The 22929-nt window shown below is 35.9% G+C and overlaps 1 protein-coding gene across 6 annotated transcripts in view; it reads left to right on the top strand.

Annotated features, from left to right (window-relative positions):
- Window positions 1-22929, top strand: part of CACNA2D3 (calcium voltage-gated channel auxiliary subunit alpha2delta 3) — a 405672-nt gene that overhangs the window by 86875 nt on the left and 295868 nt on the right. For all 6 annotated transcript variants that reach the window (XR_010433489.1, XM_064667663.1, XM_064667662.1 and 3 more), the window contains one exon: window positions 6157-6273. Coding sequence is in view for 5 of the 6 variants with exons in the window: in XM_064667663.1 (XP_064523733.1) it covers window positions 6157-6273 (117 nt within the window). In the remaining variant the exon portion in view is untranslated. The remainder of the gene's footprint in view (window positions 1-6156; window positions 6274-22929) is intronic.

Below are 22929 nucleotides of genomic sequence, written 5' to 3'. Positions count from 1 at the left end.
AAGCTGCTCCATTGAATGAATGCATTTTAGAGTCAGGAGGGCCAGATAACAATATAACAGTGGCACTCTAGTTTAATAAAACCACCCCACCATAGGGTCAGTGTGATAATGCGAAAATACAAAATCTTTTATGAATAAGAGATTCACAGATGAGTCTATCAGAGGAGTACACCATCTGTATTTGATATCTCTGCTGTGGTAGTGCCATCTGAGTACCCTTCTGCTCAGTGGAAAAGCTCAGATTCCCACTCACACGCTCACGTCATTCCGGAGACGGCTTTTTGTTTGGCTTCCAGTCGGGTTTATTCCGGCGGTGCACGCATGGTTAGCGACCCCTCACTTCTAGTGAAGCAGTTGGAGGCTGTGCTGTATGATTTTAAATCTTCTGTTGGGAATTGCTCTGCCATCCCTCACGTGCCAAAGGGGCGTGTGCCAGCGTGGCAGAGCACTGCAGGAGCTCATGCCACGCAAGGTCTGAACGTTCAGTGGTTTTGTTCCATCAGTTCGAACGTGGATATTGTTTTAAAATAATATCACCTTATAAAATGCTGTGAGAGATTTTCTGGATTGTGTTGCTTCAGAAGCTCAAAGCCACATTTTGCTAAAGCCCCTGCTTTGTGCACAGAGCCTTTAATTTCAACAGAACTGTTAATGGGGTAAGGCAGCAACTAATGAGACTACGTTTTCTCTTTGCTCCGTGTATATTGCAGGGTTTGGGCTTTATAACTGAAAAAGCCCAAAAACCAAAACCTATATAGCGTGTAAAGAGGAGTAGGTGTTTTTAAAGCACCCTGGATTAATAACATTTATTTTAAGTTTTGTGCATTTGTGATAAAAACTTACATGTAAAAATCATTATACAATAAGAAGAGCAGAGAGAAATGAATGGGCTTTAATGTTACCTTGTGATCAGGAATAGATTAGTGAAAGAAAAAAAGTTTCTTTATGCATAGAAATGTAGTATAATAACCTTCTGATCCCTACAATCTAGAAGAGCTCTACCTAAAAATTCAAGGCAACTTTGGTTAGGAATGTCAACACAGGTGATGAAATTCATGAGTTAAGTGGTAAACAATGAACTAATTCAGAACCTGACTTAACTTTTGACTCTGTAACTAAAGAAACATTAAGAGCTGCAAATTGTATTATCTGTGAGCTTTTAGCAGCTTTGCAGAGTCTTTCATTGATTACATTTGGTTGTCAGGAAATCTCAAATACAGAATTCAAATAGTTCTAATAAGCCCATTAATTCCTGTGACCCTTCAGACCAGCACTTGCCCTCCGAAGGGAGTCACTGTTAGGATCCCATGGCAGTGTCTGAAGCAAGTTTAAACTGTTCCATCACTGCCTAGCACAGCCCTTCTACTGGGCCACAGATATTAACTGAAATCAAAAGTTGGTGATTTAATCAAAAGTGTATGTTTCTGTGATCTCATTTTACATTTTGCAATGTTGAGACTTCAACATCTGCAAGCGGTTTTTTGGAAATGGCATGGAGTAAACATACACTTATTTTTGTCATGGAAACAATGGATAGATTGGATATTTGATCTTTCATTTGCATGACGGTTCTGCTTTTTCATTGTAAAACAAAATGTATGTATGCATATATAGATTTAACATGTCTGTGACAAAACCTCTCAAACAGCAGCATTTGTAAAGTAAGTACAACTATAGCTATGAATGCACCTCACAGACATATATCCATTCCAAATATGCAACCAGAGAGATTAATTTTATAGTATTATTACAAGATTCCTGTTGAATTCCTTTCTTTAATCAGGATGGTAGTGGTATTTACTGGCTCTGAAAATCCCAGGGAGTGGGAATTGTTTTCATCATAAATGGGTGTAGTGTTCTGCAGATGTACAAAGCACCCAGAGCCTTGTTGAAAGACTAAGACTAAGGACTGTTTACACACTTGTAAGTAACTTGAAATATTTTTATATACAGCATAAGGGCAAATATCTTGATTTTGATAAGACTTGATAGAAGTAGCTACAAGTTGGAACACAAAGATAATGTTTCTCTGGAGTAAAGACAAGGAGAAAACATTCCAGCTGTAGCTGACAATCTTGCTTTGAGTGTACTTTTCCTGCCTTAGTCACTCAAACTATGTAGGTTTCGGTGTGGTTTAGCTTTATTTTGATTTTGTTTGTTTGGGTTTTGGTGGAGTTTTTGTTTGTTGTGGGGTTTTGTTTGGTTTTTTTTGTTTGTGCATTTGCACTTTTTGTTGGGGGTTTGTGTGTTTGTTGTTGTTTCAGTGCCAAATACTTGGATTGCGTTAAAGGCTCCTGACCCCAGTTTTGTATAGATTGCTTTCTGGTTTGTTATTTCTAGATGACCATTTATTAAGCGAGAGAAAAAAACCCACACCTAAACTCATGAAAAACATTAAGAGTTCTGACAGTGAAATACTGTCTGTCTTTCCCCGGTGTTTATGTGAAATGATCTGGCAAAACAGATACTGAAGAAATAATGTATTTTTTGTGTGCTTTCTCAAATGATAAATGTTCCTGTCTCTCTGGAGAATTTCTTACCAAATGTTAATTTTTGCAAGCAGAAAGAATCAGCATTTCAAGTTGGTTTTTTTTATAATGCAGCAAATCAGAAGTTGTATCTGCTCAATCTTCTAGACAATTGGAAATCGACTTATCAAAAGAAAAGATCCAACTATGACTAATTTTTCATGCACTTTTTTTTTATGGAGGTCAGTTATTTATAGTGAAGTGATAGTTGTTTTCTCTCCCTTTAATAACAGTGCCACATGTATTACTGCCTAAGTTGCAAATTATGAGAACTTTTCAGTATCCCCTAAAGGAATAAAACTATGAAATACTGAAAAAAAAGAGGGTTTAATTTTTTTAATTTTAAAATTAAAACAAAAGCTTTATCATCAGCTTCATAATTTTTACAGTGAAGGGAAATGTCAGTTTAAGGCATTGCTTGGAATAGCCCTTCAGAGCAGCAGTACTAAAGGTAGTTGGCAAGTCTGGAGTATAAAGGCCAGCCTGGCTCAGTAACTGGTTTTTTTTCACCACTCCATGATAGCATTTTGTTTACTTGGAGCCATAGTGGCACAGTGCTGCTTTCTCAAGATTACCTTAAAATGAAATAATTTTATTTAAAAACTAGTTCAAACTTATTTCAAAGGGACTTTGCTGTTTTAGTTTATTTATATTAACCCCAAATTTAATATGTAAAAATTTAGTGGTAGGGAAATGATGAGAGCTGGAGATCTGAGAGCCTCTGCAGTGAAAGGAAGAGAATCCATTATCAATGATGGCCTTCGTTATGGTTTTATTGTGGTTCTGGTTTTTTCCCTATCTTGTGTGATTCAGGTTTCTTGCATTGGCAGTTGTTATAAAAATAACTACTTTCTAGATTGAATCTAAATTCCCAGCATCATGCAGAGTGAGTGCTAAGAGGAAGTGCACAGACACAATTTAGGCTGGCACCTCTTCCTTCCAGACACAATTGCTGGAGCACAAGGACAGTAAAAACAGCTGGTGCTTTTTCCAACCACATAATTTCTCCTGTTTTGAGACCTTTCACTGATGCCTAAAAAAATAGAATTGTTTTTTATGTGAATGTAAAATACATATTATGCAAACCTCTTGTGATGTAAACCTCTTGGTTAGCAGGGTCTTGCAGATCAAGTAACTACTCCTAGTTGGTTGTGAAATGTTCTTGAAGGTTTCCAACAACTGACTAGACAGGCACCATGCAAGATGTGTGGTCTTTTCAAATAGATCTTAAATAATATCTTCTGTTTCTTCTTTTATGTTGGAACATTAGCTTTTAAATTAGCAAAAAAAGAATTTATGTACTATGAACAAGCATAATTATAAAATCAAAAATTATCAGTTAAGAAATCATTCACATCTATTTTGAGTACAAGTTATTTTTAATTTTCAAAAGCACCAGTTAATCAAAATTGAGAAGTGTGGCTTTTTAATATGCTCTCACAAGAATCTAACAGAGTACATGGTAGGATTTTGTGTGTCTCGAAAATTTTGTGGACTTCAACTGTACCATTCAGTTTTCTCACAAACCCAGTGAATAATTACCTGGTTTTCTTCACTTGATGGCAAAGCTTAAATCAATAAATCTGATGACCTGAAAGCAATCTCTTCCAGTGATGCATTTTAGAATGCTTTCTAAGAACTCAAAGGTCAAGTCTAAAGGAAACTATTTTTATCAGAAGGTGAGATGTTGAACAGGATCTGTGCAGCTGGAAATAAGTGATTCAAATTTGTACTTCATTTGTTTTAAATTCTCCAAAGCTTCAAATCCTGTGGGATTTGGACAGACTTTGACATCATTAATTACCTGGCAATGTTTTCAATTTACTGATCATTTACTACAATTTATCACAGTATTTGTTACAGTAATATTTGCCTCTCTGTCTACCGTGTTCTTGTATTTGCTCCAGTAAATAATAAAAACATATTTTTCTATTGTAGACAAACCACTCTTATCTCAAGTAATGGCATAAATGGACTTGCAGAGTTAAAATCAGAACTCTGCTTGTGATATCTAAGTGCCAACCAAGAAGGGGAGAAAAAACCAAATCTCCCCTCTTTCCCCAAGGGAGCAAAACACAAGTGGCCTGCTTGAGGTTTCTTAGGTTGCTTAGGCTGCTATCAAAGTCTCAGACTAGAGACTCATCACAGGAAACAGTGTGGAAAAATGAAATTATTACTGAAATTGTGGAATGTAAAAATTTTATTGCCCTAAATATTTACTGACAGCTTTGTGTTTTTAACTTTATTTTGAAATTGTCTGCAAATTATGTTTTATCAAATATTGTTTCACTATTAAAATATTCACACAAGTTTTCACAGAGAGGTATAAATTTTAAAGCAAGTCTAAAGTGTCATTCTACCTTGAAAATTAGTTTTGTTGGAAGAAATGGGCACAATGTTCTCCTAAAATAGAATCCTTTCTTCCATCACCAGCCAGGACATGACTGGTCATGACTTATTCACTGTTTTGGTCATGTTAATGTTCATCCAGGCACTTTGAACCACTGTTTTTGATTGTCCTATTCTTCGTTCTCTCTCTGGAGTTATACAAGGTTTGGAGATAATTGTAATCCTGTAGGTGAATTCTAGTGATAAATCTTTTGAATAATACCATTTCATTTTATTGGCTCAAATACCGTACTGTGGGTTGTCCTAAGGGTTTGGAAGGTATTTTTGCCACACAGGGATAAAACTGGCAAAAGCCAGATATGCCTTTCTTCTTCCTTGCAGTGTCATGGAGGCACGGGTTGTGAAGAGGTTGAGGAGCTGGAAATGGGCAGTGATTAGTTCAACATAATCATACATGTTTTAGAAGGAGATGAGCAAACCACAACTGGACTGAAAGGCATCTGTTCTTAGAGTAGTGGCTATACTGGAATGACACGGGAAAGAAGATGAAAATAATTCATTCTTACAAGCTCCCTTATAAAAATTGATAAAGAAAAAATTTTGATATGCAGAAAATAGATAAAAATAGTTTGGAATATATTTTTAGTGCCTAGGCATTCTGAGAGAGAGTCACATGGCGACACGAGACCGCACGGTGATGCTCGTCCATAGTGCATAAAGGATGTTTTTATGCTTGTGTTGGGATGAAGACTCACGTTCCTGTGACTTGTTTAGGGTTTTCTTTGCATGGAAGTGTCTTGACAAGCTTGTAGGGTATGTATTTATAATGTAAGCATCGTATGCAGCTTGTGGAATAGATGTCTACAGGAAGTTCTGCTTAGGAGGAGGAGAATGATTCTAGGTTGCTAGGACTCAGTGGATTGCCAAGCACATCACTGGTTTGAAATGGTTCTTGGATGGGATACATGTATTTTTGGCTACTTTTTTTGGCTGTTGTTTAGTTGGGGGGAGGCATAATTTAAATGTTGTGAAGGGGAATTGCCATTTTCCTACAGTGCACGAGATAAATATTATTTTTTTTAATGGAGTTCTGGTTTCAATCCAGTTGTTCTCTTCCTGCAATGGCATCTTGGCACAAGGCAGTCTGCTGTCACACCAATAAATGTCACATAAATGAAGAATGTCAGTAAAAGTGTAATATGAAACTAATAATTAGTTGTCAAAATTTCAGCTGGTTCCCTGTGAATAACTTTTCCCTATTTTTTTTTTCTTTTTCCAGAAATACAAAGAATATGAGAAGGATGTTGCAATAGAAGAAATTGATGGCCTCCAGCTTGTGAAAAAGTTAGCAAAGAATATGGAAGAAATGTTTCATAAGAAGTCTGAAGCTGTACGGGTAAGCAGCAGATCAACCTGCTATTTCCTTCTGTGATGTAAAACTAAGTATATAATTTCGGTTTTGCTCTGAAGGCTGTACTAGCAATTGAAGGTGCTGAAGTGGAAATGCAAAAGCATTCAGAAGTATTTTAGGATCAGCGTTCAAGAGAATAGATATAAATTATTTATACCTTCAGTGGATAAATGTAAGAGAGTGTAACCAGGTTTGGACTACCAATTTCTGATATGAGTTTGTAAGGTATCATTTGTGTGCAGTAAAACATAACCACATACGGTTGTGCATTAAAATGTTAGATTTCAAAATATCCAACCAAAGCAGACTTAATTTCACTGCTCACTCTTACAAAAATAGTATTGCAGGGAAATATCTGAGTTCAATAACTGTCCTTTAGTTCAAATCAAGAAAAACAAGCAAAGACTTCAAATGGAACTAAATACAAAATTCCTTTAATTGTGGTAAGTACTCACACATCACTCTACAGGCAACTTAATAGTGATCCTTAAGTAACTAGACAGCTTTCTGTACATCTGTAAGTTTTTGTGTATTTGTTTGGTTGGTTTGTTTTTGTTTTTTTTTTTCTAAAATCTCCATTCTGATCCTGCTTTTGCAGTAGCTTTCATGCCTGTTAGATTTACCATAAGAAAGAGAAAAAGTTCTGACTTCTATGTTTTACTATATCAAATAGGAGCTCGTTGTAACTTGCAGGTCCTAAGGAGTAACTGATCTTCCTGTCGTAGTTTTCATTTTGCATTATTCTTTTCTAGAAATGGAGGTGACTGGCTGGAACAGTAGTTCCTGTTACATCACCTGTATCAGCAAACTAACAGGACATTCTGGTGATGCTGTTTACCAGCAGCTACTCCATTTCAGCCAGGCTTGTCTGCTCAATTGAGTTGAAGGTATTTGTGTCTCAACCGCAGAGCCGAAAGCATCACCCGAGGACAGGGATTCCATTTGTGTAACTGTAGACACAATTTTGCCTTCAGTCTTGTATTATTTGTTATGGTGCAAAAGGGAGGAAGGAATTTGGCTACATTTTTAGAGGTTGAATTTTCTGGGCTGACAGTGAAGTAAAACATATTTCAGCTTGTAAAACGGAGCGCGCTTGGCAGGGAAGCAGAGAAAGACAATAAACATGGAACCCCACAATGCTATTTTTACAGTCTGTTTTTCAGAGGAAAAACTACACTTTAATATGTGTGCAACAGCTTCCAGAAGCCTGCAGAATATTGACTCAGGGGGAACTGTTTTCCTTGTTCCTTAGCAGAGAAAACTGCTCCCCTGAGATCATAACAATTTGAAAAAAAATCATTTTTTGAGGTGCACTTATTTGGAGCAAGAAGTGACCAGCGAGCTGCACACTTGCTGGTGAGGGAATAGAATTCCATGAGCGAGGAGTGTTGGTGGGGAAGAGCAGTTTGTGTCTCAATTAGAGCTTCCTAACAAATGTTTAGAACAGGTGTGGTCTCTTCAAACAGATGGTATGTTTATCTAAGGAGGAAAAAAATGTTGGATCAATATAGGCCACCATGCTCTGAGTAAAAATGGGCCCAAATTCTGTGAAGTTAAACCATGTGTATAATATTGAATGAATGGATTTTAGTGCTGGATAAAGTAACTGAAATCCAGAGCCTTCTTGGGAAGGTTTCTGTCTTTGGAAAGGAAGTTGAAAGCTTGGTTTGGACAGGGTCACTTCTTTCAAGAAATGATCTGTTCAGTGTACTTTCCAATAGAGCAATTAATTTTTGCGTAATTACATAAAGTGATCCATCTTGGTTGCTAGAGCTGTAGTGAGTGACCTGTTATGTTCTGGTAGTAAGTAGAAAGTAGTGTTTTGTGGTTTACATCCTGAGAAGTACAAAAACCTTTGTTACGGTGCAGGTTTTGCAGGAGTTTCATCTGTGGTATATCATAACTAATTTTCCCCTCAAATCTGGGGGGGTGGGGAGATAGGAGTTACAACACTCCTATGGACCTAAGATCTCTGCTCCACTCTGCAACCTGATCGTCTTGCCTCTAAAATAATACAATTTTGATATAAGCTTTTGATGGAAACTTGTGCAAGAGCACTGAAACATAGAGTTCAGAGTAGTATGTTGGATATATTGGGGTAAATACGGAATGAAAAGTACCCTACAAATATCTCTCAGCCCTAAAATAATGGTGTCACCATAGTGAGGGTTCAAATCCAAGGGCTCAGAAAACATGTTCCACAGTTAGCCCAAATTGTTACCCTACAATACTGATTGTATTAGCTTCATGTAGACATCAATAGCCATGGTTTAATCTAAAATACTTTTTAGATAAAACATTTTAAGCAATGTACTACTTTGGGTTCTAGCAGATATAACAATCTGTGACAAATATTCAGAAGGCCATAGCATATAAAATGTTTGATTGGTAGGAAAGGCCAAGAAGAAAGACCAGAAAATATAGAAATAGAATGGCTTGGAAAGGCCTCGTGGTTTTTGTTTGGTTGGTTTGTTTTGCTTTATACTTTCAAACACATTAACTTGTTCAAAGCTACTATCACGTTTGAACTCTCTTTTCCCTCCTCCCCCTTAATATTCTGGTTGAATTTTTATCTTTCTGTCTCATCGCTTTTCATAGTGATTAGTTGGTTCAGTGTGATTTTTATCATATCCATCCCCTGTTTGAATTACCCTTCAGTATGCAATTATCCTATCACAGAATGTCCTATTTTTATGCTGTCAGATACATAAGATAAATGGAAAACTGAAAGTACTAAACCAATTATATAACCTTTTGTCATCTACTTACTGATGGAAACCCTTGCAAGCAACTTTCCCTCCTGTCCCCAGTGTTCACTATTTACCTCAGGTTTATGTCAGTTCAGGATATTCCTGTCAACCATTTCCTTCCTAATACTGCCCTACTTGATGGAATTTCAGGCAGGCAACTTTATATTTTATTCTGAGGTATTTGTGTCATGGATGAAGTTAAAATCACCAAGAGCAGCTTTGATTCAGTGTTGCTGATGCTTTGTTTCTATCTGTGACAAAGGTTGATGTGTCCATTTGCTTTTAAGATTATGACCCTTGAGTTGGGAAAAATCTTACTGCCCATAAGGTGGCAGACGTGGAAGTGTTTCCTGCTCTGTTCAGCAGTTGGTTTAATTTTACAGCCAAACACAAATAAACTCTTTGAGAGCCTTGTGTAGTCTGCTGTCACTTGCGGTATTACTGCAGATGCTTTCCCTGGACTTTTAATGATTTCACTCATAGGAATGTGCTTGATCAGTTTTTAATGTAAAGTTACCCATGATTTTTTAAATAATTTTTTGTAAGTTTTATGAAACTGAACAGCAATGGAGCACTATGACACAATGCTCAGTAACAAATGACTATGGCAATAAACTTGATATTAAAAAAGAGATGGAATTAAAATTGTTCATTGGATGCTTTAACATTTCCTACTTATTGGAACAATGGAAAAAAATTCCAAGAAGGCTAGAGGGAAGTGAAAAAGAAAGCAAAATGAAAGATAAGTAAGTTATTAGGGAATATCCAAAAAGCTATTATTAAAACTTCAGCTGTGCATTTAAGTTTCTATTTTCATTAGTCTTTCTTTGTAAATGAAGAGATCCTATAAAAATGATTGTTGATTTACTGGCAAGATGGCAAATGGAGTGTTAAGGATGATTTTTCTTTAAGGCAACTACCATTGCTGCAATGGAAAATGCAAATAAGGGACTTCTTTTTATTAACTTTTCCTACTGTAGCTACCTGGTGTTCATTGTGAAGCTGATTCTCATTATAACTGTACTGTGAAAAGTAATTGCTATTGTACAGTAATTCAATTTCAGTGCATTCATGCATCAGTAAACCAGTGGGGTTTATCTAGAGAAACCTGGCACTCTAAAGCTTTTTATCATGAAATTCCACATGCAGACAAATGTTCTTCTAAGGAGTAGAATAGAAGCATTTACATTTAACAAACATTTGCAATGAAGAGAAATGGATTTTTTTCCACTGGTGATTTTTACACCAGTCTTTAAGATGTTTTCAGATGCTATTAGGATGATACTGTTCAGGCACAGTTAAAGTAATGTATGTGTTTGAAACGTTTGTGCTTATTCATATGCATATGTGGTTTGCACATTTGAGGCTGTGGATGTATATACATGAGGGTACAGATTTTTAGACACGTGCATTTTGAGGTTTATATGTGCAAGATCAGCAGATGCCATTTACTATTGGTTTTCTGCATATATATATGTACATAGGTACGTAAGCAAAGTATTAAACAACATGTACTGCATTCAGATATTTCCAAGCAAATACTGGTAAATTGGTGTCCTGGTCAATAAATTAATTTTTATTTAAAACAGATGTTGGTGGGTGCAATATGAACTTGGCTGGTGAACACAGAGATATGGCAAGTACTTCAAAGTTGAGAAAGTTCCTAAACAGAGGAATTTTCTTTATTCAGAGCACTACAGAATATTTCCATAGAGAGAATTTATGAAAGCTCAGTAGAGAATTCATACTGAATATTCTAGTCAGTGAGTGTAGCTTTTATTTACAAACCCTCTCCAAGTACTTTTTTCTTGAGTGTACTTGGAATGTAACTAATTTCTAGTGAGTAACTTAGTGGTAAGTTCTTCCCCACTTGAGGAAATAGTGAGGAATATTCCAGGTGAATTTTGAACCGCTCTTTGGAGTCTGTTTTAAATGTACACCGACTTGAATGCCCACTGTGTATTTTATTACATTGTACTTTTATTCTGGGTTTCTATCACTTTGATCAAGGCTAGATTGGGAATGGCATTCTTAAGAAGAGAAGCAAATAATCATTCATATTTCATATTCATATAATATAATAGAAATAGAAAAATCTTAAATGTCAAAACTTATTAATTTTCTAGGCTCACTATTTCACAATGTAGAATAAACACTTTTCCATTATCCACTCAGTTCCTTCATTGAGCTAATTTGCATCTGCAGAATTAGAAGGAAAATGAATATCAATGTGCACTCTTTACAACTGTGCTGCTCAGTGGGGGCTATGCTGACCTCTGACTTTTATTTTTTTAAATAAATATAGTAAGAAAGTCGGTGTTTTTTTACCAGCAGATGGAAATGGAAAAAAACCCCAAAACCTCAACACTGAGTTTATAAAATTACTGAAGGAAAAAATTATAAATGGTTGTGGGTGGAGGGAAATTATGGTGAATCAACCCAGTATTACTATAAATAGTTTTAACTGACAGAGTAAAGACATAATGAAGAAAGGAGAGATGGCTACAGTTGTGTTAATTACTGCTGACAAATTAAAGGTTTTCAGCAATATTTTTGTATTCACATTTAGTATTTTAACTGTAATTATTGCTGGTTAATTTTGGTGTCACTTAAATTTTGCTCATAGTCTCCTTTGTGTGTCAGTGACAAATTTCTGTTCTTGAAAGCACTAAGAGCCTTGTTTTTGCTTTTTTGCAAATTAGACTACACTGGAAAAATGAAAAGATGGGTAGTAATCCACTGACAGTCAGTGGGGGGGGATTCAGTAGCATAATACATAACCTTGATAGTCATGGTTTGGAGAACATTTAAAGGTTCCGTAAATATTTTTCTTTATTCAGATTGGACTTGATGGTTGTTTTTGCTAAATGTGTAGAATTTCGGATATTCAACAAATAAAGGATTGGAAAACCTATTCTAGTGCAGATCAGCTAGATCACACGTTGCTGCTTTGCTTTTTAGTTCTTTGAGTTTCTCAACGGACTTGTGTATTTATAAACAGATACTGCTAGGAGTACTGAAAGGGGAAAAAATGTTTCCTTTTATTGTAGTGTAGGTGGGCATCTCTTCTCCTTAACCTTTGTTCCTATGCAGAGCTGTGGTGTGAGAGCTCAAACTGTCCTCAGGTGCTGCTGGTAAACAAGAGAAATGAAAGAAAAAGGTACATCATTATCTCATACCTGTACTATGTGTGCAATGGACTACATAGGTTTAATGACAGTTAGGTTGGTTTTTTTTTTCTGTAAACCTCCCTGAATCATAGCAGGGGCCCAAGTGCATTGATTAAATATTTACCTCTTATATGTCCTGAAATCCAGCTGGTTCTGCAAAAAGCTGTTCTTTAAACAGGTATAGGTAGGAGGGAAGAGGTGAAACCTGAAAAACTCACAGAATGAGAAAAAAGTCAGTGAAAACCTCAAGAGAGATCTTTTAGGGGATGATATGTATTTGTCAAGAATTCCAGGGGGTCATGTACCTCACCTGGTATGTGCAGTATCCAGGGGCTCCTGTTCCTGGATGCATTACTGCTACAGTGCACACTGCTGTGGCTCTGCAAGTGTGGAGCTTTCATTGTCTTGGTGCAGTTTGAAATAAATATCTACAAAAAATGAAGCAACTTGAATCATCTTTGAATTTTGTCATCTTTAAAACTCTGGCATGTTTGTATGCTAAAAGAAAAAAATAATCCGTGGTCTAGTCAGTCTTAGGAAATCCAGTGAATTCTTTTGGAAGTTCAAATTTAGAAAAAAAAAAGTATTTTAGGAAAAAAAAGTATTCTTAAGATAAAAAGGAGGAAAATAAAGACTTTTAGAGAAAACTTAAAAGCATTTTCTGCTGGAGACAATTATGATGGTCTCATCTTCAGTGCTGAGAAGAGAAGCAAAAAGTATTTAAAGATAGTGCATTCAACTGTAGAATACTTATCTGAAAATACAGACAGAGAGAAAATCCAGCCACTTCACAGATTAGTTCTTGTATTAGGCTTCATTGCAGAAGTACATAACGTTCAGTCTTTGCCATCAACATAAAATAGCTTTCCAGACAGCAGGAAGGAAACAGTAAAGTAGTTTTGGAAGAAAGAAGTAGGATAAATTAGTCTCATTTATCCTTCTTTCTTATCACTGTTTTAGACTATTAGCATATTTTACATTAACATTAATTATCTTAACAAAAGTAGTCATATTGTCCAACTTGCTGTTCAATGTCTGATTTAAACTAGTCACTTCAAACAGTAATGTTTTAATTAAAATTTAATTCCACTTGCACAACTGTCACCTGTTCAGTTTTCAATCATAATTCTTATTTTGTATTGTAAATGTGTATGATTGAATCTATTTTTTGGAATTATAAAAATAAGTACCAGTACTTTTAAGTCATAAAAAAATGATGTTTGGTGTCAGCTCACTTTTAGAGGGTTTATTGATACTTATTTTTAATTGACTATAAATATTCTCTTGAGAAGATGCACTTATAGCTTACTCGCTGTTCATGTAACATCAGCCTGTTTTCTGAGACCTTATGCTCATTCAATTTAATGTTTAGATGATTAAGAAAAGGTATCTTCCTAAAGAGAATGCTCAGTTTGGTGTAACTGCATCCGTACAGAGCAGGTTTTCAAGCCACTGCCTCCTTTTTCCATTAAATGAGCGATGCCAACCTCCTCTGTTTTATCTGTGGAGCGTGAGGGAGCACCAGGAGCAATAGTGAGGAGGAGCCTCTTAATAGCTTTCTTGGAGGGATTTAATGAATGGTCATTTATCAATATTTTGAGTAGGAGAGAGACTATCACCTCTGTGTGATTCTTCATTTTGAAGTGCTCAGAAGCATTTCAATGAAAAGAGCTGTAAAGAGAATTCATTAGTGTTTAAGAGCCTTAACTCTTCCCTTTGCTCTTCCTGCTTCCAGCAGGTTCTGTGCCAGCTCAGGTGTGTCAGCTTAGCCTGACCTGCCCCGGGAGCACCATTGAGAGAGAAGAGCCTCCTACACAGATAACTGAGGGCAAATACCCCATTTATCCTCTTCACTCCCACCTTTCTTGAGTTTATTTGACTTCAGTGTAATTAGGTAGGAATATGCCTGCTTAATCTAAAATACTCCCAGCTTAGTTCATTTGTTATGTCTCTAACAGTTGATTATGTATTCCCAACGTGCCCAACACCGGTCAGCACAGCTCCTTTGTCTCTCACCTTCTGGATTTTTAACACTTACTGGTTCAAAAGTTATTCTGCCTGATCTCATTTTTCTAGTTACTTTTATCTTCTTGTTGAATAGAATTATACTTTATAGATTTATACAATAAGCCTTTTCCTTCTACTTGAACAGTTTCTTTAAGACTGGAAAACTGAGCAGACTGTAGCAGTGTGCTTTTGAAGTGCACAGGCTCTCTAATTGTTCTAGGCAGCTGCTGCTGGGGGTAGGGGTAAAGAAACTCTTCTCAGCTGCACTGAATTTCAGGTGATCACAATTTCTGTTAGAGTAAATCAAGACTTCAAGATTATCACTATTGGTGCTATCTGAAACAGTTTTGGGAGGAAAAAGCAGTGAGATGAGATGCTGCTTTTCTTTTTTTCCTGGAAAATCAGGGGTTTATTTTGAGACTGACTTAACTGAAAATTTGGTTTAATGTTCTTGTTTTGGACTGTATTTTGACAACTGTGTGAAAAGCAGCTGAAATAAAACACCAGATTTGATGGTGCAACTAGAATTTCAAACGTTTAAAACTAATCTTCCTTTTGATGAATACCAAGAAAAAGGCTCAGGTTTTGTTTGTTAGCATTAGACTTCTGAATTGTCTTAGCCTGTACTTTGATGTACTTACTAGTTGACAATGGCTCTTGAAAAAGAAGTCTCCTTTCTGGCTTTCTCTGTTTCTTGCTCCTCTCAGCTTTCTCCTTTACTTTTCCTCCACTGAGCTGTGGCAAAGCTTTGTGTGGCTCTGCAGAGTAGTCTGAGAATTGTAAGACTGAATAATTACCCAGTCCAGAAACCCCCAAACAAAAATCCAAGAGAAGCTTTCTTTCCCTTAGAGTAATTAGAATTTTGTTCATTGTGCAAAGAAAAATACTTAAAACAGCAAGGCATAGGAAGGAGATGGGTGATAGGAATGAATAAGATCATATGATGGACACTGCTGCTTTTTATTTTCTTGTGGGAATCACAGTGATGACTTAAAACTATATTGAACCATCTTCCTGTTTGGATGTTTTTTTTAAGCTCTCTAGTGGCTATGCAGCTGTTTAGGGAAATTGTCTTATCACTTGTGTATAAGTCACTTCAGGTCTGATGTTGTTGTATGTGTTTCTGGGCTAAATCTGTTTTTCTGTTCATGCTGTACTTGGCAGGCGAGCATCTCCTCTGGAGGTGAGCAATTGTTTATGTATGGTAACTGCAGAAACCTGAGCTCTGAGCTCAGACTGTGGGTGTCTGATCAAAAATGTTTCAAATTAGTAACCTGAATCTCTAGAGCTTCAGAAAAATATGAACAAGACTTAAACTTCCATTTTCTGAGGGAATAAGGCAAAGTGGCACACACAGGGCGCATGTTGATTGATAGATTTGAGGGTTTTGCTAGGCAAAAGGGCAACATCCCAGGAACAATACAAACCAACTGAAGCCTGAGCCTCATAGTGTTCAAATTCTGATAGTACAAACAGTGGAGATCAACCAGCTTTAGGGCTGATAGGAGAGGTGGAAAGAATCTTCCTAAAACAACAGTCTCGCTGGTGATCAGTTTTACTGATTGATCAAAATGTGCTTAAAAATAACATGTTCATGGATTTCAAATCACTTCAGAAGATGGACTCTGAATGTGAGGCTTCCTGAAAAATGTCTAGGTGACGCTTTCCACGTACACAGCCCAAAGGATCTCGATACACTTCTGTTGTAGAATTAGGATTTGTGGCAGGGACAGCTGAGCCCACAGCCCTGTAAGGCAGCACCGCTGTGCACTTGGGCGAGAGCAGGCACAGAGCCTGGCACCTGGGCTTGAGTTTGCTTTTCTGTTTTGAGGTGACACAAAGTTAAAAATTCCTAGGTGGTGGGAGCAGGAGTGTGAATTTTGTTTTTGTGGTATTTTAAGCTTGGAAGGAAGAATATTGTGTCACGTTCTCTTAAGCGCTGTGTCATTTGGCTCTGTCTTTGGTGCTTGGCAATAGTAAGGACAAGTGTAGTAATTTATTTCAGGTGCCATCTTGATTTCCGTGCCATGTAATTATGCCACATTAACTTTGGTATACATTTTAAAATTAGTTACTCTGAAGGGAACAAACAATAAATTAAAGAGAACACTTTACAGCTTATTTTACCATCCACATAAATAGATACAGCTACATATTCTTGGACTAAATGCTTTTCTCTGTCATTTAAGCTAACACAGCATATCTTGTATGATTGCTTCTGGCCATGCTGTGCAACTACTCCAGGAGGACAAACTGTTTGAGTAAATCATAACAAAAAAGGTGTTTCATGGAAGAAATAAACAGCTCCAAACTAATACTATAAATTGAAATTTTATTGATTAATCTGTTTTTTTATTATAAGATTTAAATTACAGCAATCATTGAGGCACAAAGCACTACAGAAATACTATATTACAGAAAAATCTTGTGCCTGGTATTTTTGAAGGGTCATTTCAGAACAATGAAAAATTGCAATGGAAACAGTATATGCAAGCAAAAAGGGAACAACTGCTCTGTACCTGCGAGTCTTGTTTTACAAAGAAGCTGGAATTGCAGAAGCAAGCTATGCTGCAGCAAAAGGCACAAGCTATGCTGCAGAAAAATGGAGTTAGGCAGCACTGAGAGGTTTCATGTATCTTCAAATCACCTTTGCCATATTTATCATAATATTGACTATACACTACAGCCTCCCCAGAAGGATTACAGGACAACTTTTTATACATCAGGAAAAAATTTGGGGACATCTGAGGTTCATTCTTTAATTCTTAAGTGTAAGGATAAGACAGTGCTTAAAAGCACTGTAACTGGTAAATCTTTGGCACGGGTAGGGAATATGTTAAAGGAGAACATTGGTAAACATCTTTGTTTGCTAATTTACACCTCAGTTTTTAATCAGTAGGGTTTTTGGTTTTGATACCCCTTGGGGCTTGCACAGTGCAGGGATTTTTCATTATATTGACAAAACTGAGTTTCATCAGTAAAATGATACCTTTATCACTTGTTTCCCATGTCTTGTGGTGAAATGGTAATATAGCACTTTGTAAATGTGCCAGTAAATTAGTAATTCTTGAGTCATTAATTCTGCATTTACCTTAATTGTGTTACATTTATGGATATTTATGGAGTTTTACTTTTTTACACTTGAAAAATGGTGTTATTTTTGAGATGGGTTTAAGAAGACTAAATTATTTTAGTGTAAATATTTTTGACATATAAAAATGGAAATTTTGCCTTGATTTGTGAATTAAGCAATTTTCATTTAAATGTCACTATGAATTGTTTTAGAAATGGGAATAGTTATTTTCCTTTTCCTTTAGATAATTCCATGCTCATGATCTAGAAATTAAATCAGTAACCTCTTGATCTTTATTTTTGACTCAAGTTCAATAAGGGATTGGATAAATTCATAAAAGAGTGTCCATAGGTGGCTAATTAATATACTAATGGACAACCTTTAAATCAGAAAGCCCATAAAACACTGATTGCCATGAGCTGAAATGGTTTACTAAAAAAAAACCCACCAAAGCCAAAGACTTAAGTTCTTTTCCCCAACATGCTGCTCAGCACTGCTGGAGAGAGGTTTGGAGCTGTCTTATGGCTCTTACATGTTGACATTATAAGGTGTGATAACAGATCATTGCTGTGATCCTTTAAACAGCTTGAAGAAGTTATTAGATGAATGCTATGTTTTTGAAAGTAATTGGAGCTTATGATACAGTTATAATACAGTTCTTCTTGTATTGCTATACTCTTATTTAAAAAATGGTATTTTATTTGAAAAAGTACTACGTGTTATGGCTTTTGTCTTCTTATTCATCACCTGGTTTTCTGAGCTCAAATTTGTGTGATATAATGTCAGACACAACTGCCTGATGAACCTTCAGCTTTTACTTTGCTGCCCAGAGCAAGAAGTGAACCACACAGAGGGCACTGGCTGGGCTGCTTTTTGCAAACCCAGAGCAATGTGCAGGAGAAAATCAGGGTATTGCGTGACAAAAGTAAAAGAAAAGTTCCTCAGAACTAAATCAACACAACCCCAAAATATAAAAAAATAAAAAACCAGAGAGATGCCTTGGGTTTGAAACAGCCTGAGATCTTCAGGGTTTTCTTCTGTCTTCTCTTAGGTTGTTGAAACTCAGCTTTGTTACACATGGATGTTGATGGATGTGAGCAGATGGAAAAGAGATATATGTTACTATAATACTAATCAAATATTGTTCACCTCTTTCAATCAGATCTACATCTCTGTGAGAATACAGGCCATATCCTACATTCTGTTCCTGGCTGCAGGGGACAGTTTTGAACTTTTCCCCAGTACCCCGTTCTCTATTCAAGGACACGATTAACTGGGAGAAATACATTTTTTTACTCCATTTCTCTCCTGATGACTATAATGCAATATATCAAATAAACACTTCTGAGAATTGTCTGCCATTTTTCATGGCTAAGGAGATGGCCTGTGTGGCTGGGAAGCTGTAGCAATGGAGATTAGTTAATTATTTTAGGCAATTCCAAGTGACAGTCTGCACCAAAGGGATTATCAGTGCCTTGATAGACTTCCTGAAACCAGAAGCTATTGTAACTCTTGCTTTTAGAGTTTCATTGAAATGATTTAATTACCTTGGTTCTTCTTTTTTTTTTCCTTTAAGTACATGTTCTCATTAAAAAAATAATATAAAATTCCTGATCACTCTTTTGTGTCTTTTGTACTGAACTCTGAGGCAATTAATTTGCTTGTTCCATACTATATCAATACTGTCTGACACTTTCCTTCCCATATCCTCTGTGGTCTGGCTGCCACCCTGCCAGTGTTTGCTAGTTTTTTGAAGAATTTCTCCTGCTTTTCTAATATTTTATTGGATGCTTTAAGTTTTTGACTGCTTCTTGATCGTCTTCCTTCGTCATGTTCAGTCCTCTGTAAATTAATTTTCTGTAATCATGCTTAAGTCTACCTCGTTTGCACTGCTGGGTTGCTCATCATGTGGTGCTTCATGTTACATTCTAGGCTGTTTACCCACTGCCTTGCTCCATAGATAATTTTAAACTATAATGATGGTTTTTTCCTTTCTCCCATAATTCAACAAATTATTTATCTTTGCCATTGTAAACCTAATGAGATCAGCATTGACCTGATTTCATCTTTCAACTGTCCATGTATGAATATGACATATCTTATTAGACTTATGTGTTCATTGTGAGCAGATAAGGAAAACACGGAGCGTTTATTTTGTGATTACCCTGAGGTGAAATTCCAGGAATAATTTTCATTTCTCTTGTCTCTTTGCTAAAGAACCAATGGCTGTAAGCCCTTATGGTGCTCATTGCTTTCAGTGCATGAGCTTGCAGGACAAACTGGAACTTTGCAGCTGTCAATAGCAATGAAAAAGATGAAAAAGTCACAAGACACATTTTGTGTATAAATAGGATATTTATTTTGAAGTTAAAGGTTTGAAAAGAAGGTTTCTACCCTTTCAGAATGCTAGAAATGATGATTGAAGTGACACCATTTAAGATAATGGATTGGATTGTAGCTGAAGCTATTTGGATTTTTGGTATTTCTTATACAAAATACTCAAATGAAGGCATAGTAGTTTGGTTTAGTTTGTTAGAATTAGCTTTTATATTTAGTCTATCCCTTAAGACAGTCACCATTGAATTCACAATGGTTCCAGCCACTCCTTGTGTTTAGAATCAGGTTACTTTAATTTCTTTTTGCACTCTGGGTTTATTGATACCCATTTTAAAATTCAGTTACTTAACAGTTGTGCTACCACACGTCTGAAAAGTTTTAGTGCAGCAGGTCACTTCTCGTGAAGAAAGGTTGTGTTGTAGGAACTGCAGGAAGAATAGAGGAGTTTACTAGAATATCTTATAAGATTAATTTGCTAATGAGTGGATTTGAGGTCGGTTTTTGTCATGAAGGTATAATCCAGAATGAGTTTTGCAAGACTCATCTTTCTGTATGTTTATGGAATGTGAAATGGGTGAAACAGTGTAGTTGTGTCAGGATGCTCCCTGCTGATAGACTCAGGTGATGGCACAGAACAGAATGTGGTTTTACTATAATATCAACAGAGAAATAGAGCATACTTTAAAAATGTTTAACAAATGAAGTGATACAAACCAATGACTTTTATATTACGTGTTCTTAAAACATTTTTGTGTTACATATCATTGTGACAATCTGTAAGCATACGTGTTTTTACTGACAGTATCTTAGAGTGCATGGCAGGTAGAGGAGAAACATTATCTCCTGGAATTGCAAAATCATTAAAGTCCAACTGTTCCCACTGAGGATTCCCTAAGTTAAAGGGATGTAGGATGTTGTCAACACAAACTCTAGGTTTTCTTAATGACACAGCTAAAATATTTCATCTAAAATGGCAGAGCTAAGTCAAGCTTAGAAACCTCTCATATATTATGCATGAATGAACGAAGCCTTAAATAGCTTCATTCCACAGCAGGGATGGTGAGAACTGTGGTATAACATAGTGCTTCCTGTCAGAGGGACAACTGATCTTACATTGTGCTGATTATGTTGTAGAGCAGGACTCAGGAGAACATGCAACATTTAAGGTGTAAATATAATGTTGTTCCAGAATTCAGATAAAGACATGACATTTATAAGCAGACATAAACATAGTGCGTTTCTTCCAGGAGAATTTGGTGCCAGTCCTGAGGCAGAAGTTTCATTGGCATATCCATGCATTTGTTCTGTGCTCATACAAGATGAGTCCATGCTGGTCACATAAATCTGACAGGGCTGGAACCCTTGTGGGTGCCGATGTCGATGGTATACTTGATTTCTGGTTAATTTTAATTTGTTGGATTAAAAGTCTTCCAAGGCAGTTAAAAAGCAAGATAAACCTGCAGACATTCACTGATTGGGATCCTGCAAAAACTGGTTTAAAGCTCTGGTGTAGAAAACCTTGTGATGCCATATATAAAAACTACTAATATTTAAAAAAAAAACTAAAAAAAAAAGTTTTTTAAATTTAAATAATAGAAAATGTTTTCTGTTTTATCATTGCTGCTAGTATAAAGGAAAACTTCTCAAACAGGTTTTCCATGCAGTCTACAGATGGTGACAAGAATAATTTGATTTCAAAACCTCCTTAATCCTCTGCATTCAGTCTGTCATAGCTAACATATTGACTGAGTAATCCTCATTGCAATATGGACACTTGTCCAGACAGAAATTATTAGCACCAGCAACTGATTTAGCAGAGGACTTGGACCAGCCTGCAACTGTAACTTTGAATTATTGCTAATGAGACTGAATTTAAGAAAATGTTTTGGAGGAGAAATGAATGTCTTCATTATCTGTTATAAATGTCTATTATTTGGTTCCCCTTATTTGTCTTACAAAGCACTAATGCTTTAAAAAGTGAAATAAGCAAGTGGTGTGGTGAGTATTACTCCAGAAATTAATTGCACTGCAATCTGAAGTGGGCTGAACATCTGACTTCAGTCTAAAGTAAAAGAACACAAAATTTTATCCTGGATGAAATTTCAATTAGTCTGGTTTCAGTATTGGTTTCTTACAGTTCTTCTTGGGAGACAAGCAAGTATAACCCACTGGCATGTAAACAGCCCATAAAATTTAATTAAAATACAATGTTATTAATATAATTTTTGAGGTAAGATTTATTTTTGCTGTGTTATTATTTTATTTCCATTTTTCCTTTAAAAACTCAGTATTTCTTCCTGCGTAATTCTTTTTTTTGAAAATCCACCCTTCCTTTTTCTAGTAGTATTTTCTCATGCTATTTATTTATGAAAAGTCGAGAATAGAAAGATTAAGCATGACTTTTATTCTTTTCTCTAGGTGCAGTAGCGTTAGGTAACTGGTTTGGTCTTCTGGTATTGCATCACATATGAATTAGATGATGCATATAATTTTAATTTTTTTTCTTGGTACAATATTCAAAACTTTAAAGTAACTAGGAAAAGGAATAATTCTTCACACTAGAATAAATAAAGAAAAATCTAACTAAACACTATTAATTTGCAATGTTGTATTTCACTTGCCTACTCTCACTTTTATATAGCTCCCAATATATTTTCAAATGTTTTACATGTTATCGCATTTGTGGTTAAAAGCTGTGAAATTGTTCCCTTTTTCCTTTCTTTCTTTGGGGAATTTGAGTACTCTGAGCCAAAATTAGTGTTTAGGTCATTACAAAGACGCTGCTGATATTGTATTTCATACTTAATGAATCTTTATTGGCATCTGGGTCTAACCTTGACTCTGCTTAGTGAATCATAACTTGGCAGTCTCTGAGTAGGTGCTCCATTGTCCTATCAAATTCCAGCAGAGATAATTTGGTCATTCCCTGCAATTTCATAATAAGATGCAGTTTTGTGATTCCTAAAATTGTAATAAAAATAAAATAATAATAATAAGTGCAAAATAAAAGTTACATTGGATTTAAACCCTGTAAACTTGATATGATCTTATTGTTAGTAAGGGTGATGTCCTCAGTTGTTTTAAAACCACACTTCTCCATTTCTTTATCCTTAAAGATCTCAAGGCTTGGTGTGAACTTCAGAGTTTTCAATCTGTGCAACTTTTTAGGAGAAGAGAATAGAGAAATGACAGTTTTATTTCATAAGATGTAAGGTGTAATAAGTTAAAATGTACCCTGTGTGTGACAACTGAAAAGGAACTCATTTCCATGTTTTAACTTTGGATATCTTAAGGCAGAGCTGGA

This window comes from Pseudopipra pipra, chromosome 11 (assembly GCF_036250125.1).
Source record: "Pseudopipra pipra isolate bDixPip1 chromosome 11, bDixPip1.hap1, whole genome shotgun sequence".
NCBI lineage: Eukaryota > Metazoa > Chordata > Aves > Passeriformes > Pipridae > Pseudopipra > Pseudopipra pipra.
This window is presented reverse-complemented; position numbering and strand designations above follow the sequence as displayed.